Source organism: Crocuta crocuta, unplaced genomic scaffold, assembly GCF_008692635.1.
Source record: "Crocuta crocuta isolate KB4526 unplaced genomic scaffold, BGI_CrCroc_1.0 scaffold25, whole genome shotgun sequence".
In the NCBI taxonomy this organism is placed as follows: domain Eukaryota; kingdom Metazoa; phylum Chordata; class Mammalia; order Carnivora; family Hyaenidae; genus Crocuta; species Crocuta crocuta.
The window spans coordinates 21,323,204-21,340,140 of record NW_027532015.1 but is presented as its reverse complement, the minus strand read 5'-3'; the positions used below and the strand labels follow the sequence as shown (position 1 = coordinate 21,340,140).

At 35.5% G+C, this 16,937-nt stretch overlaps 1 protein-coding gene across 1 annotated transcript in view; it reads left to right on the top strand.

Moving 5' to 3' along the window:
* LAMA2 (laminin subunit alpha 2) overlaps positions 1–16,937 on the top strand; it is a 500,973-nt gene that overhangs the window by 97,884 nt on the left and 386,152 nt on the right. Inside the window, exon 4 of the mRNA XM_077775991.1 lies at positions 594–836. Within this exon, the coding sequence (XP_077632117.1) occupies positions 594–836 (243 nt within the window). The remainder of the gene's footprint in view (positions 1–593; positions 837–16,937) is intronic.

Genomic DNA, 16,937 nt, shown 5'->3' with positions numbered 1-16,937 from the left:
TCTAATTTGTAGGAAAGGAGGCTAAAAGTTGGAAAAGTAAAATCATCTGCCCAAGGTCACATAAATGCTGAGAACACAATTTAAACACAGGACTATGCCTCTAAAGCTCTATGTTATTTTTGCTCACCATACTAACTCCACCCACATGGTACTTTTCTGAGGACTGGGAGATATAGGTAAGTATATTTTCTAAACAATCAAACTTATCCACCATGGAATTTCAAACTCATACTTTATATCCTCTAATACAGTAGGGTGAGTAAATTGGTGTTTAATGAATGCTTTAGGTGATCATGATGATAATGGAATTTAAAAAATCAGATGAAATGGTGTCAATGATTTGTTAGAGAACTAAAATCTAGTCTTAACCCATTTCTTTTAAAGTCGTGGCTGTCAAGATGAAACAACATATTTTAGCAAAAGGTATTAAACATGAACATGTAACAGTAAAATCATTTCAGAGAACATAATAGTGTTATAGAATGATATCAGAAATAAATTTTTTCCGTAACATTGAGCTTTATAGTTGCTAAAAAGTGGTGAGAATATTTTAGAATTCAAAGTTACATGTTGTTGTGGTTACTCTTCTCCAGGTGTTCCAGATTGCATATGTGATTGTGAAAGCAGCTAATTCCCCCCGGCCTGGAAACTGGATTTTGGAACGCTCACTTGATGATGTTGAATACAAGCCCTGGCAGTATCATGCTGTGACAGACACGGAGTGTCTAACCCTTTACAACATTCATCCCCGCACTGGACCCCCATCGTATGCCAAAGACGATGAGGTCATCTGCACTTCATTTTATTCCAAGATACACCCCTTAGAAAATGGAGAGGTAAGATAAGAAAACTCACCACAAGTACATTTTAGATGGCAAAGTCAGCCTGTCAGAAGGATGTGAATATATCAGTAATTAATGTCAGGGAGATTTTAAAATAGGATTTAGCAGAAGTACATTTAAATGAGTTATTAAATAAAAAGGCAAAACCCAAGGTGATTAGAATTTTAACTACCTTCATCCAGTGTGTGTGTCCCAACCTCAATAAAGATTAGAGAAGAGGAAAGGCTTTAGGTTGGAAAGTCAATGATTAATTTTAGGTATTAAGACAGCTTTTTTGACAGTGAGGTTGCTAATAATTGGAGAAAGATTGAGACCTTCAGGGAAGCCTTAGATCTGTGTATATTCTGGCCTAGATGGGGACAAAACCCCCCTGAAATTTAGGAAGAAATATAGTTGATATGAAGGACCTAAATAAAAGGGAATTCTGTTGTCTTTTGCATGTTTTTCGGCTCTTGCCAGATAGGGAGGGCTACATTTGGGTTATTTGTTTGTTTGTTTTGGTCAGGCTTTGCTTATTTTATACTTAATTCAAAAGTGTTTAGTTTCTCTATAGCATCTTTTATTCTTGGTTAAGAGTTTACATTTATTCAAACCATGGCTTCACCTGTTACCATCTGTGTGATCTTGAGTCAGTGACTTAAATTCTCTGTGCTTCAGTTTCATCTCCCATGAATTGGAAAAAAATAATAATAGCCCTTATTTAATATGATCATTAAGAAGAATAAATGAATTATTATATTTAAAGTGGTAGAACCGCACTGACAGACCTATACTAAGTGTTTTGTAAGCATGAACTATTTTTACTGTTGCTGCTGTAATAATAATAATAATTATTGTTAGTAGTAGTAGTATTGTAGTAGTTAGTAGTTTTGTTAGTAGTAGCAGTTAGTAGTAGCAGTTAGTAGTAGTAGGCTCCTCTCAAATACCCAAACTTTGACTTAGGGATTCTCTTGGATTCTCTAATGATATTTTCCTAATCTGTCTCTCTTCAGTGTATGTGACCTGGCTACTTTTGTCCTATCTGCTTACATGTATCTCAATTTATACTCATGTGTGATAGTTGCTTTTCACAGTCCACACCTGATGCTAGTATCATTTTTTACATTCACATTTTCAGTGAACCCATATTCATATTCTATCAGGCCGATCTTGGCCAGTTGAGGGTTATCTTTTTAAACACTTTTGGAGGAAAGTTATATTTTTTACATAAATTGGTCACACTCCTTTTTGGCACTATTATTCTATGAATATATACCAGAGCCTCACTATATTTCAAATTCCATGTTCGGAAATATCAGTTTGGGGGAAGAAATTCCAAATGGTGCTCTCAGCAGAGATCTCAATCTGCCAAATGACAAGGAGTCAAATGCATTGAGTCAAACAGCTGTTCAACCTGCTTTGTGCCCAGAGGCATCCAATTCCTGGCCAGATTGGCCTGAGGATATAGGAGTAGGGAGGGTGTGCAGAGATAATGTATTTGAGTTGAATTTTTATTATTTTTCTCCTGGATCTAGTGCTTACCCAGAACTAATAATTATGTATTTATATTTTTAATATTTATAAAGCTATTTTTTCCTAGAAAAAATGGTGCAATTCAGAAACTGGTTGAACAATATAAAAAGTGCCTTGATAGATATGTAACTTATAAGTCTACATGCATATACCCAAAGCATGCTGTCCCTACATTGATGGTGGTTCTCCATTCTTTCAACCTTGTCAGCCTGCCAACATGGAGCAAACAGATATGTTGTTTGTTTGTTTAACTGACTATATTGTTTTCACTCATAGACACTAAAAATTAGTCATTGATGGTGACTATTAGAAACAACGTTCTCAACTTTCTCTGTGACGTTTAAGTCTATTTCTCATTAGAAAGTGGATGAGGTTAGGAAAAGAAAGTAAATCAAAATATTTGAAATATAATGGTAATATTTAAGAGTAAGAATTAAATTCAGACCTCTCCTAAGATATCTGCTTCATTTTAAACAGCTTACTCTGTGAAACATGCTACTTTTTGGAATAAACCAGTCCAGGGGTGGTAGGTGATATTTATTCTCCAAAGCTTCCAACTCACTGGCAACAAAACTGAGTTGACAATGAAGGTCCCCAGACCTCCCAGGTTGATGGTCTTTTCATCCTCTAGTAAAGAATGGAAGTTGATTATTCCTTTTTAAATTTGGTAATTGATAAACTCGAGTTTAGAGGAGACAGAGATACTGGATCGAGTATAACTGGAAAGAGTCCTAAATCTGAGGTATCACACTACAGAAGAATGTATAATATGAAGAATATAGAAGAATGTATATAACAATATCATTTTGGATATCATTTACAATATAATATGTAAGAGTATTCTAAAATTTTTGATGCTTATCTTCAATATTTCCCAGACTTGTGACTGTGAAATAAATCTTGTTATCTTTAACTTTTAGTTTTGAAATGATACATTTTGTGTACCACCTGACATATAATCAATGCTTATGTTCAAGACTCCCAGAGAAGTGACATAATACTCAAGTAAGAGAAACAAACATACAAACCAGTAAATGCTTAACACCCACCCCCACCCAAAATGTATAAATGCTACAACAGAAATGTTGAGCCAAAGTAGCCACCTGAAAGATGACTTCTCAGAATACTGGAAAATAAAAATAACTCTTAGTATTTCAAAAGTTTTAAGGCCAAAATGTGAATTCATCTCTAATATAGGCTATGGGTTAAGCTAGGCATATAACACAATTTACCTCCAATGTGGATGGATATTTTTATTAGATATAGAATTGTAGACTTGCAGGTTTGTTCTTTTGGCACATTTTGTTGTCTTATGGTTTCCATTGTTTATATTAAAAAGTTAGCTATTGAATAACTATCGTCTATTTTCTTTGATTGCCTTAAAGATTTTTATCTTTGTTTATTTTTAATTTTTTTATAGTTTATTTTTGAGACAGAGAGAGACAGAGCATGAGTGGGAGACAGGCAGAGAGAGAGGGAGACACAGAATCTGAAGCAGGCTCCTGGCTCCAAGCTGTCAGCACAGAGCCTGATGCGGGGCTCAAACCCATGAACCGTGAGATCTGACGTGAGCCGAAGTGGGATGCTTAACCAACTGAGCCACCCAGGCGCCCCTTATCTTTGTTTTTGATTTTCCATAGTTTTACTATGATGATCCAGATTTGCACTACCAAATACAATAATCACTGGCCATATGTGGTTGTTTAATTTAGATTTCATTAATTCAAATAAAATTGCAATTCACGTCCTCAGTTGCTTAGGCACATATCAAGTAGTCAGTAGCCACATGCGACTAGCAGCTACCACTTTGATTTATGCAGAATAGAACATTTCAGTCACTGCACAAAGTTCTGAGCAGTGCTGCTATAGATTACTCCTTTTTATTTTCAGGACTATGATTTATTTGGTTTGTATATTTGCAGAATTAGATCTTTCATCAGTTCATGAAATAATTTAGCCAATTAACTCTCCAAATACTGCTCCTTCTCATTCTGTCTCCTCTATTAATACAATTAAAAATAATCTGGAACTTCTCCCTGTATACACTGTGTATTTTATACTCTTTTGTATATATATCATCCTTTGGCCTTCTATTCTTCTTTTTAGATATTTTCTTCTAATAGTGAAGAACTTCTTCCAGTTCACTAATTCTCTCTTTAGCTATGTAAAATCTGCTAATGAAACTATTCATATGATTCTTAATTTCATTAGTACATTTTTTAAATTCTAGAATTTATCTTTGGTTTATATCCAAATAGTTTAGTATCTAGTTTATCCTGAAAGTTTATCCTGAAATTTTATATATTTAGCAAAACTATATTTAAATTTTCAATATTCTATCTTTATCTCCATGAACATAAAGTAGCAATTATTTAAGAGTTTTTTGTAATTTTAATATCTGGCCTCTGTGGATATATGTTATCTATTTCATTTGCTGATTCTTTTTTTGATGTGTTATATCCTCACAATTCTGATTATCTATGCATAACAGAAGTTATATTTAAAAATGTACGTATAGAAACAGTTTGAGGCCTAAGATATCATCTTTATCCTGTGAGGATTTTCTGGTGTTTCTGCCAGGCGATGGCAATAGGGATCATCTTAATACAATTGTAGGAATTCAAATTTCCAGGTCTTAGGTCACTCAAAGCTATGTTGTGACCCAGTGACAGCTGCTTTAATTCTGGTTTAATTTAGGCTTCCTGGGGTTTTTGTTTGTTTGTTTTTAAATTAAATTAAATTAAATTTTATTTATTTTATTTTTAGTCTAAATAAAAATGTGTGGTACTTTCCATAGTCCTGCCCATACAAGTCTTCTGTCTTCCTAGTATACTAGGGCCATCAGAGCACTGCTCAATCTCTCAACCGTGTCTTCTGACAGGGAAATATGCATTAGACAAAAGTTGTCACAAAGTGCTAATTACCTCTTTAGACATATTTCTTCTCCTTAATATTGAGAAGGTGATTTTTCACATTCTTGATAACTCTCAGATGGCTTTAAGTAAATGTTTTTACATTTTTCTCCAGTTGCTGTAGTTGTTATCATTGATTGTATTGACACTAATTGTATAAACTACCATAAAAAGAAGCATAGTCTCATACACATGTTTAAAAATTATTTTGGAATCATTTTAAATTCAGTATATGGACTACAGAGAATCCCTGTTTCCTCTTTACCCAGCTCTTACTAATGTGCATCAGGTTGTGTGCCGACAGCTAGCTCAGAGCCTGGAGCCTGTTTCAGATTCAGTATCTCCTTCTCTCTGTCCCTCCCCTGCTCACGCTGTCCCTTTCTCTCTCTCTCTCTCTCTCAGAAATAAATAAAAACATTTAAAATTTGTTAAAGAAATAAAGTTAAGTCAAAGAATAAAAGAAATAAATCCATAAATTAAGGTATTATAACATGTCTCAACTTTAACCCACCAATTAAACAATAATGTTTATATTATAGATATATGATATAATAGAAAATAGTCTTTTGTGACAAATATCAAAATCAATTGAGTCTATGGTTTATTATATTGTTATTTGTCTAGAGAATTTTGGAGACATGTGTCAAAATATTTAGAACATTCTAGAATATTATACTTCAGGTGAAAAGTGTATCATTTTAGACCGGAAAGATACCTTCGGTAAATTCTTCATTGATCTATTAAAATTCTTTAAAATATCCTTTCATATCATAGCCTTTAACTTCAGCTTCTTCTATATCCATATTTTAATACTGCCTTTGTCCATATCATTATTAGAAACCATTTGGCTCTTCCTTCTGCTCTCTTGAATTTTAATAGGACCATCTCTGCTTATTTCTTTTACTTTATTTGTTGCTTCAGCCATCCCCACTCTTTTCCCTACACTTTCTGACTTAGCCCATTCTCTGCCCTCCACTTCACATTTCCCGGAAGAGATCCACAAATACTGATCCTGTGGATTCACTAATAGGGTACTTTAAGCAGCATATGCAGTCCGCTAGGCAACTGGATTCAACTACTTCCCAGGAAGAGATTAGTCCTGCTGTCTAGCATCCTGGGCTTGCACCCAGACGGGGGAAGAGTTCACTCTGAGCTATAAGAAGACTAAGTCTCAGGTCCTGGCAAAAGAGAAATAGTGGAGGAAAATAGTGGTATAATTAAATGACCTAGTATGTTGTTATCGAAGCTGTAAACAGAAGGAAGCTTTGAGCAAAAGCCTTCAAGAGTTTTCATTCTAGAAAAATTGTGTATCATCAATACCATGAGAAGGCTTAACAGGCAACATGTCTTCCCTTGCTTTGAAAGTCTGATCTTGAGCTCCCTAATAGGAGTTGTAGGGTGTGAAGCAAAAGACCATAGGGGTCCTCTATTACTTTGAGGCTAAAGAGAAAAGTTTGATGGCAACAACTACATAGGTGTATACCCTTCCAGCAGTGCTGCAGGGAGCCAATTCTATCAGCTCAAGTGCTGCCTCTACTGAGAGCAGTTGCCCCAAGAGGCTATTGAGAACTTCTAGTAAGAGCCACCCCTTTAGAGATCCCTGAAAATCATGATTGTAGCACTGGTTCCTCTCAAACTTGGTTTTATCTGTGTATCACTGAGGACATTTGGAAGAGCAATTTGTGAGTTGAGTTCAGGGCTTATAATTCAGTAGATTTGGGAAGGGTTCAGGAAGCTCTATGCATATTTTAAAAAGTGTTCCTGGTCGTTTTGATGCTCCCTCCTCCTAACTTGTTGTTCAGATATTTTCAGCCTTCCCAAACTCTGGAGAAGAACTGATCATCTGTTATTTAAGGAAAGAGGATCAGCCATTCTAGCTACAATACTTCTAACTAAAGAGACTAATGTTTTTCTGTCAGGAAATATGATTAACTTTGGTAGACTGACTCTCTGGGTGGGTTTGAGATAAGTCAGTAAAATTTGAGCTACAACTAGGTTATCATTGGCTGAAGAGATGGCTGAGAGAGGAAAATCACATTAATACTATTGACAAGTATGGGGCTGTATAGATGGCACTACTTTTGGGGTCCTAGAATTAAAATCATGATGAATATTTTGCCTTACATGAGATTCTCCCCTTTCTCTGGCTGAGATTATTTCTTGTAATTTCTTAGATTGTCACTAGACTGCTAACTAAATATGCATGGTTACCATAGCAATTTTTGCTTCAATTTCCTCATACAGGGGAAAAGATATTTACATATGATTTCCTCTCCTTACCACTCTTCTGGACTGCAACTCAAATGGAACTTAGATTCACTTTGATTCTGCTTTGAAACATGGCAGGCTTATCTAAAGATCCCTGGAGAAACTGTCATTAATTCCTGAAGACACCTTTTTTTTGGTAAACTATATGTACAGCTTTGATATAATTTTTATTTCTTATGTGACAGAATTTTATATACACAGAATATTTTTTCCTCTTTCCATTACCTGACATTATGGTGATTCTTAGAACCACAAATACTGGTGAATGAAGAAACAAACCTAATCTTGTATTTAAAAATGTTTCTGAAGTCTTTCTTTGATGTAATATTGTTGAGGGTACAGCATGATTGTACGTGTGAATTTGTGTGGAAATGAGGAACTAGCCTTTTACAATTACTTTGGAGTTGTTCCTTTATGGAAAAGCAGCCAGACATCACTAATTTGTACCAATTATGAATAGAAATTTAGGGAAATAATCAGTTAGGGTTTCAGACCCTAAAGGAGACCTCCTTTCTCTAAAATAATTTTTGTATTGACCAACATGGTGCCAAGTAATACCTTGAACAACAACATGAAATGACCTTATTACCATAAGCATTACCTGGCATCCTCCAAAACAGCAAGTTTGAACTCAGCTGGAATACACAGAGCATTTGAAATATATTGTAATTACACCCCATAAAAAATCCATAAGTTATCTAAGAATATCTAATATCTAATATTAGATATTATATCTAAGAACTTAGATAACTTGTAATAAAGATAACATTAAGAAGATTGTGTTCCTCCTCTCTGTTGATCAGGTTATAGATTCCCCCTACAATATTGTCCTTAGAAAGTGTCACTACATCTTTGCCCAATTAATACAGTTATATTGAAAAATCATGAAGACCAGGGAAAGCAAATGAGAATGGCATGTTGAGATGATAGCTTCCAGTACTTTTTTAAAATTTTATTTTTATTTTTTAATAGTTTATTGTCAAGTTGGTTTCCATATAACACCCAGTGCTCATCCCTACAAGTGCCCTCCTTCATGCCCAGTACCCCCCTTCCCCACCCCCCCATCTGCCCTCATTTTTTTCTTGGCATTCAAGAGTCTCTCATGGTTTGCCTCCCTCCCTTTCCCTCACTATTTTCCCCCTTCTTCTCCCTCATGGTCCTCCGTTAAGTTCCTCCTAATCCTCCTATATGTGCAAAGGGAACTGTCCTTCTTCTGCCTGACTTATTTCGCTAAGCATAACACCCTCAAGGTCCATCCAGGTTGCTACACATGGCCAGATTTCATTGTTTCTCATTGCCATGCAGTAGTCCATTGTATAGATCAACCACATCTTCTTGATGCATTCGTCCGTTGATGGACACTTAGGCTCTTTCCATGTTTTGGCTATTGTTGAGAGTGCTGCTATGAACACTGGGGTACATGTGCCCCTATGCATCAGCACTGCTGTATCCCTTGGGTAAATTCCTAGCAGTGATAGCTTCCAGTACTTAAGACCTGGTTATCTCAGTGTTGTGGAATAGAATCTACCAGAATCTACTAAAATGAAATAGAAGCACAAGCTTCTGTTAAGGAAGAAGCTTCCTTCTGCATTAAGGAAATGCAGGGTTGTAGGAGAAGGCACAAAAGGACAACCTGCTTTCCTTTAGGATGTTCACTAGATTTGGCTTTTAGATATAACTTTGTCATCGCTTCTCGGCCTTTTGGCTAAGATCAAGTGTAGATATAACTTTGTCATTGATTAACCATGGGACTTGGATGGACAGAGAAAAACTGCCCACTGTGTCCTGGCCAGTTCACTGACTACAATGAGGATCACGGTAGGTTATTTATGGTACTCCCTCCTTTTCTATATAATATGATCACACACTCTCTAAGTCAATAGCTATCATTGGCTTAAACTCACCCCTAGTTGTGGTATGACTGAACTGGCTTAGTCTGGATTGAGACTGGGATGCAAGAAAATGCACCGTCTGTGTACAGTCAATACAAAGGGAGGCAGGAGTAACTAAACAGGATTGAAAGAATAAGCAAAGCAAAAAATCATGAGTTTGCTGAAGTTTAAAGGAACAGAAGGAATAGATGAAGGTCTCAAGTGCTGATATGAGTTAATCCGAAGCCTGGAAGATTATAATAATGATAGCTAACATTTATCACACACTTGTTTTATAGCAGGCACTGCTCCAAGGGTTTACAAGTAGAGACTCATATGTACTAATACTTGTCTTCTTATAGTTGAGGGAAATGTGGTATAGAGGGGTCAAATCACTTACCCAGAGTTCAAAGCTAGTAACTCTTGGGTCTATTATTTGAATCCAGTGTGTCCTCTGTGCACCAGAAAGGCACACCATCGAAAGTTTTCTTCTGTGTCTGGGGTTTTCTTGGAAAATTGGCTGGGCACTGCAGGTCCAAGAGCCCTCACCTCCTGACAGACCCGGCTTCTCTCTGCATGAACTTGTACCAACTTGTGATTGGGCTGCTGCCTATTTTTTGGCTTACGGGGATTTTAATTTATTATATTATATAACATTTATTTACCCTCCTTTTTTATTTTTTGAAAGGAAACTAAACATATAGAGTGTCAAAAAATTATTTCAAAAAGGGGGTGCCTATGTGGCTCAGTCAATGAGCATCCAAGTTTTGGTTTTCGCTCAGGTCATGATCCCAGGTCATGGGTTCAAGCCCTGCATCGGGTCCACACTGAATGTGGAAACTGCTTAAAGATTCTCTCTCTCTTTCTGTCCCTCTCTACCATTTGCACACTCTTTCTCTTCAATGAAAATATTGAGAGTAGCATTTTTAAAAATTTTGCTTTTCTATTTTCATATTTTCTATTTTTATGTATCCTGCTTATCTTTTTACCTTTTTAATGATTTGTAGTTTTAAGAGTTTTATCTCGCTATATTTACATTTATCATATATTGTTTTTCCTTTTTAAACTTTGTTCCAGTAAATGATTTCAATTTCTTTTATGTTGTCGAATACACACACACACATATACACACAAACACACACACACACACACACACACACCTATACTTTTTGTTTTTAGAATTTGATGGTTTCCAATTGTATTAAATACTTGTCAGATTTTTTTTGTCTTAAAAATATTTTTTTAATCTGGCTTTTACCCCTCAAAGAACTTTTTCTTATAATTTCATCAGTTTTTACTGTAGCTTATGTTTTATTTTACATTATTTTTGATCATTTTATTTTGAGCTTATTTTGAACTTGTATTATTTAAATACTATTCTGCATATCTTATGTTTAGCTGTTTTGATTCATTGTATTCAGGACCAACAGGAAATGCCAATCATAAAGACCACAATAAGAGTAACCATGTGAAGAGGGGTCTTGTATCTTTTATCCCCCAGTTTAGATCATCAATACCCCTTTTAACTGTTCTGAAAAGCGTTCCTCTAGAACTTAGTGTTTGGCTTCAAAGCTGAATCTCGAAAAACTATTAGTAACACAGAGGAGTCACTGACCAACAGGTCTTCTCAAGATGATGATATAAATTTATACACACAACTGTGAAAATGCTTTTTAATTTTTTTTAACTCTCCAGACTCTCAAGACAAATTACTCTAAAATGTTACTTGTACAAAATGGTTAAAAAGTGAATGAGTATTTTAAACACGTAAGGAAGATGGTTTTACTTAGAGAAGGTTTTAGTAAGAGAAGAATCCTCAAAACACATATCTGGTTTGATTTTAAGAAGGGTCACATTTCAGGAGACGTAATAGAAAGTATATAAAGGGAGTTCTAGGGAAAAAAAATTAATTGTAATTTGTTTCCATTATGGCATTAGCTATTCTATATATCTTGCTTCCAGGCCTGGTTATGGAATGAGTGTTCTAGCCTATGGGTGTCCCAGAGTCTATGCCATATTCAATAGGTTAGTGACAAATAGGGTGACATAAGGTTTCTCACCAGAGCATCTTAGGGACATAATTCATTGATTCTATGTGGGTGTCTTAGTCAGTTTGGGCTGCTATAACAAAAATATCATAGACCAGGTGGCTTAAACAGCAATCATTTCTCATAGCTCTGAGGATAAGAAGTTCAAGATCAAGGTGCCAGGATGGTTGGGTCTGACTGAGGACTCTTCTGATTTCCTCACATGGTAGAGAAGGCAGAGAAAGAAGCCTTTTAGCATCTCTTCTGATAAGGGCACTAATCCCATTATGAGAGCTCCACCCCCATGACCTAATTACCTTCCAAAGGCCTCATCTTCAAATGCTCTAACACTGGGATTAAAGTTCTAACATATGAATTTGGGTTGGACACAAATATAGAGTCTACAATAGTGAGTTATATCATAAACAACAGAACTCCTCTTGTATAAGTATACTTAGAAATCCAGACATTTTCAAGTTTTTTACCACTTTAATGCCTCATCAAAAGCCCTCTGAATATAGGAAAATTTTATTTCTTTTTCCATTTCCATAAGAAAGAACACAATGCTATGTTAGACAGGCTTGAGACCCATCATAATAACATAATTACTTTTTAAAAATAAAATTCTCAAATACCCTAATCACAGTAATCCTTTTCTGAAGCCTTTAAAATTGGCTCTTAATATCAATAATAAAATTATATTTTTTGAAAATAGTTACCCATCTCATCCACATTATAAAAGAGGTAATAGAAAACAGGGTTTTAAATGACTTTGAAGAGACTCATTTCTCCAAAGTATAGATAATTATATCAAATATTACGTTTGGCAGAGTTATAGTAATTCATCATCTTACAGTTAATTGTATTAAAAATATTAAGTAAAGGACAAAGTGAATGATTTTTTTGGGTCTATCAAAACTTTTAAAATTTGTGTTTTTTATTTTATTTTGGCTCAAGATAATTCTTTAAAATTGCCATTTGTGTTGTCAATTAGGTAAAAATCCTATGTGGGCGGAATTGACATTGTCTACCTCATCGTTAGAAAAGACAGCCTCCTATACCCCAAATCCCATACCCCGAAATTTTCTCATCTCTTAGATTTTTGGACATTTCTTTAAAATTTTATATGTTTTAATCTGAATAAATTTCAGACTTTATTTTTTAGAGAAATGTCTGTTTTTGTTTGAAAAATACTATTTTCATATACTCCACTTTTGGTCAATACTAAAGTCACTATTATGTAAGGAAATTTGCAAAGTATGGAATAAGATTTAATATTACATAGAATTTTTAGGTTGTACATCCAATAAGTCTTTTCTTCCACACAGATATTATAGAGACCTAGGTATATAAGTATTTAATTATGCTAGCACCTTATAGAAGAAGTTCAGAAAAGCTGGGTAAGTGAAGTTCCACTTGTTATGTTAATTGCAACTTGTCATAGAAAATGCCTATGTTAAAGTTCTCTAAACTGAGAATTACAAATAGTTGTCAGTTATTTGGATCTCAATTCTTAAGCATATGGAGATTACAAAGTTATGAAGTAGGAATAATATTTTTGTGTGCAGAAAGAGGAAAAAAATAATTATTAAAATGTCCTGGACATTATAAAAAGAATTTGAGACCATTGAAACTCATCTTTTGGCTTTTATTTTATGTGTTTTTTTCTTTCTTTTATGTTTATTTATCATTGGGTGTGTGTGAGGGAGAGAGAGAGAGAGAGAGAGAACCTGAAGCAGCCTCCAGATCTGAACTGTCCATACAGAGCTTGACGTAGGGCTCAAACTTACGAACCATCAGATCATGACCTGAGCCGAAGTTGGATGCTTTAACCAACTGAGCCACTTGGGTACCTCATCATCTTGTGGCTTTTAAAATCAAGAGTGAAGTCCTGAGCAAATATTCCATAATGGAATAGCAGGGCATGCTAGATTTGGTGATGTTTTATCGTTTATTTCACATTACCAAAATAGGAACTAAGCCTTTCAGTTAAAATGTTAGCTCCATGGAAAGGAAGATGATTAGTGAATTTACTATTGTTATCATTATCAACAATGTTAGCAGTAATATTTTTTAAGTTGATTTATTTGAGAGAGCGTGCAAGTGGGGGAGGGCAGAGAGAGAGAGAGAGAGAGAGAGAGAGAGAGAGAGAGAGAATCTCAAGTAGGTTTTGCACTGTCAGTGTAGAGCCCAAACTCATGAACTGTGAGATCATGACCTGAGCCAAAGTAGGACACTTAACCGACTTTGGTTAAGCACCCAGGTGCTCTGGCAATAATAATTTTGTATACAGTGCTTCATTGATTATAAAGCACTTGTCATGCATTGTGCCATCTCACCTTCACTGAAACCTTGAGGACATCTGAAACTAAAATATTTTTTATTCTCATTTTACAGATGGAAGTTAAATGTTGGTGGTAACATAGTGGTTAATGTTCAACATCAATCTCTAGTCCAGGTCCAGTTCAGATCTCCTGATGGAAAATCTCATAATTATTTCACTTCATAAATTGAGCTCTTAGGTCCATTAAGCCATCTTCTAAATATGTATTTGCCATTGGCCATGAAGGCTGTGTGACACTGTGTGGGCAATTAAGTGCCATCTACAGTCCTTATTGGGAAGAACCCGAGGGTGTGTGAGAAAACCAGTCTCACACGGGAAAGATAATGTATTATTATCTATACTGCAGAAGTATACTTGAAAGTCCAACAAAGGATCTTGAAGTTAATAGAATAAGCTCCCGATCCTTAGGGAAACTATTTCCACACTAGAGCCATTATCAAAAGTCCTTGAGACAAGTAACCCAGGAGTGGAATGGTTATGATTACACTTTACAAGCAAACTTAAAAAGATATCAGGGACTTCTTTATCAGGTTCCCTGCTATGAAGTGAAAACTGGAGAAAAATCTACTACAAAGCATGCTAGCCTGAGGATGTATACTATTTTGCACCATGGCAGGCTGACTACTGCCAAATATGTATTTTCATTGGAAATATGTAAATGAATACCTTTGCTGATCTCCACTACCTGGCAATCACGTAAGACATACAATTTAAATTCTGATCGTGGGTAGCAAAAGTCCTATGATACTCATTTTACAAAGGAGAATGGCAACCTTGGCAAGATTACAAGTTAGAAAATTATATTCCCCTTGTGTAAATTTGCTCTTCAGCTTCATTCAGTAAGAATTATTTATTTTCTTATTCAACAGATAAGTGCCTTCTAAAACCAAGCCTACAATTAGCTTGAGCCATATGGAATTGCCAATATTTGACTATTTTGAGTCAATAAATATGCAGTTTCATATGTTCAAACTAATATATGCCAAAGCATGGTTAGAAATATTTGCAGAAATGTAAATTGTCCTCAGCTTAACCTCACCTGCACACATTATTTTAGCACAAGCATTAAAGGTAAATGAAGTCTCATCACCAAAACTCTAGTTTATAACTACTTTATACTAGTTATTTTGTGAAGGCGTTTCCTTACTTGGTTAGTAATATGGTGACTATTAAGCTAAAAATGAGTCATACTGTATTTGTTTTTTAATTTTTAGTTGTGGGGAGAGTAGCAAATAGCATTTGCATATGAATAATCAGGCATTACTTAGGAGTCATGGGTATTGGTTGAGGGTATATTGGTTACAAGTGATAAGTTTGGGAACTACGTTCTTTTGGCTCATAGAATGTAAAGCATGTATGCATGCATCTGTGTTTCTACACAAACACATTTCAGTACCTTTATATGTGCAGAAAGATCTTAGTTGTATCAGGAATGCTGGCTGCCAACTTCTGAGAGGCGTTTCAAATGTTTTGAAAACTGACATCCAATTTACAGCAGTTATCCACTCTTTTCTTCAGGATGAATTACCTTATTACAAGGCCATTGGTGGAAGTTTTTGAAAATTACATTAAGGGGCAAAAACCTTTTATTGTTTTTTGAAGAGAAAAGTCATAGTAATGATTTAATTTTGCTTTCTTATCTTTGCATTTGTTCTTTTTATCAGTATAAAAAACATTTTGTTCTTCCTTCTTACAATTTGCTATGTTGCATCCATTTATTTTATAACTCGATAAACCTTTGTGTTGAATTAGCTGTGATACAGCAGCTTCCACATTAATCACTGCTAAGCAAATGCATTACTGAAAAGATAGGACATCAAAGATATGGCCGGGATACAGTTTCAGTTCCACTACCAAATGATTTGCTATTACAAATACATTTTATGAGTTTATATAGCCAGTAAGTAGTCCTCAACATTTAGTTGTTTTTTTCATTAACAAATACTGAACAGCACCTATGTAGCGAACTCTATCTTTGGTGCAGGGGACAACGGACATTATAATTTGGAGGGGATAAGATAGGTTAAAGAAGTCAGGGAAACATCTGGAAGTCTTGTACAATGTTGTAAAGGTATGCCTAGTACAGAAAAGTTTTGGTAAATGGGGGCTGGAATTGGGGAGGCAAGGAGAGACAGAGACAGAGAGAGACAGAGAGAGGCTGAGAGAGAGAGAAAGAAAATGTCAGGGACCTGGTCCAGGAGCTGCGTGGTTTCCACACAGGAAATCTGGAAGGAAGTGATGGGAAATTCACTGTATTCATAGCACTTGCTTGACTCATCCTGATTATTTCCGCTACTGAATATCTGAATAAATTAAGTAGTGAGGCTGTCTGTACTGAGCTATGAGACAGTTTCAGGATGAAGAAAAAATTTGATTTTAAACTTGCACTTAGGAAAAGACCCAGACACCTGCCTTGCAGAAACATGTCACAGCAACAGCTTTTAGGGGAGCAGAATCCCTTTCCTGTATAACAATTATGGCTAAGTGCTTGTTAAAAGAAAAAAAATAAATAAGGATGTTTATCAGCATAAGGAGTGAAAGCATCAGAGGTTTTTTTTGTTTGTTTTTGTTTCTGCTTTTGTTGATAAGATGTTTCCTGTTTGGCAGTTCTTTTTCAACATGGTTCATGTAATGTGAGGTTCACTCTTCAGCATGAGGGACCACTTACTAGAATTGCAGTGTTTTAGTCACTCATCTTCCCCCAGTGTTTTGATCAGTCTTTCCATCGAGAGGTAACTTTGTAATAAATCTTCAAGACAAGCCTGGGCTGAAGTTTGCCTCTACACTGCTGTCACAGATGGAGAAGTCTAGATGGTAGAATGTGGGTTCCATGCTAAAGAAATCATACACATATTCCTTTACAGGATGGCTAGATGAAAGCATCAGAGAATTGATAGAAGGGATAGATAGAAGGAAAGATAGAAGGGATAGAACTACAGAGAGGAAAGCCAAAAGCAAAGTAACCCATTTTCTCAGCATTTACATTGTGCTGTCTGGGTACCGTGACATAGACTCAACTAGTCAATTCTATTAGGTATCTGATGCTTGCTAACAAGGCTAAACTACTGACATGGATGATGTTAAAAATAGTCAAGCAACAAAGAAAAGCACCTCCCAGTGAACACTGAGAGAGTGTCTAAACTTGGACAGTGGATTGCAAA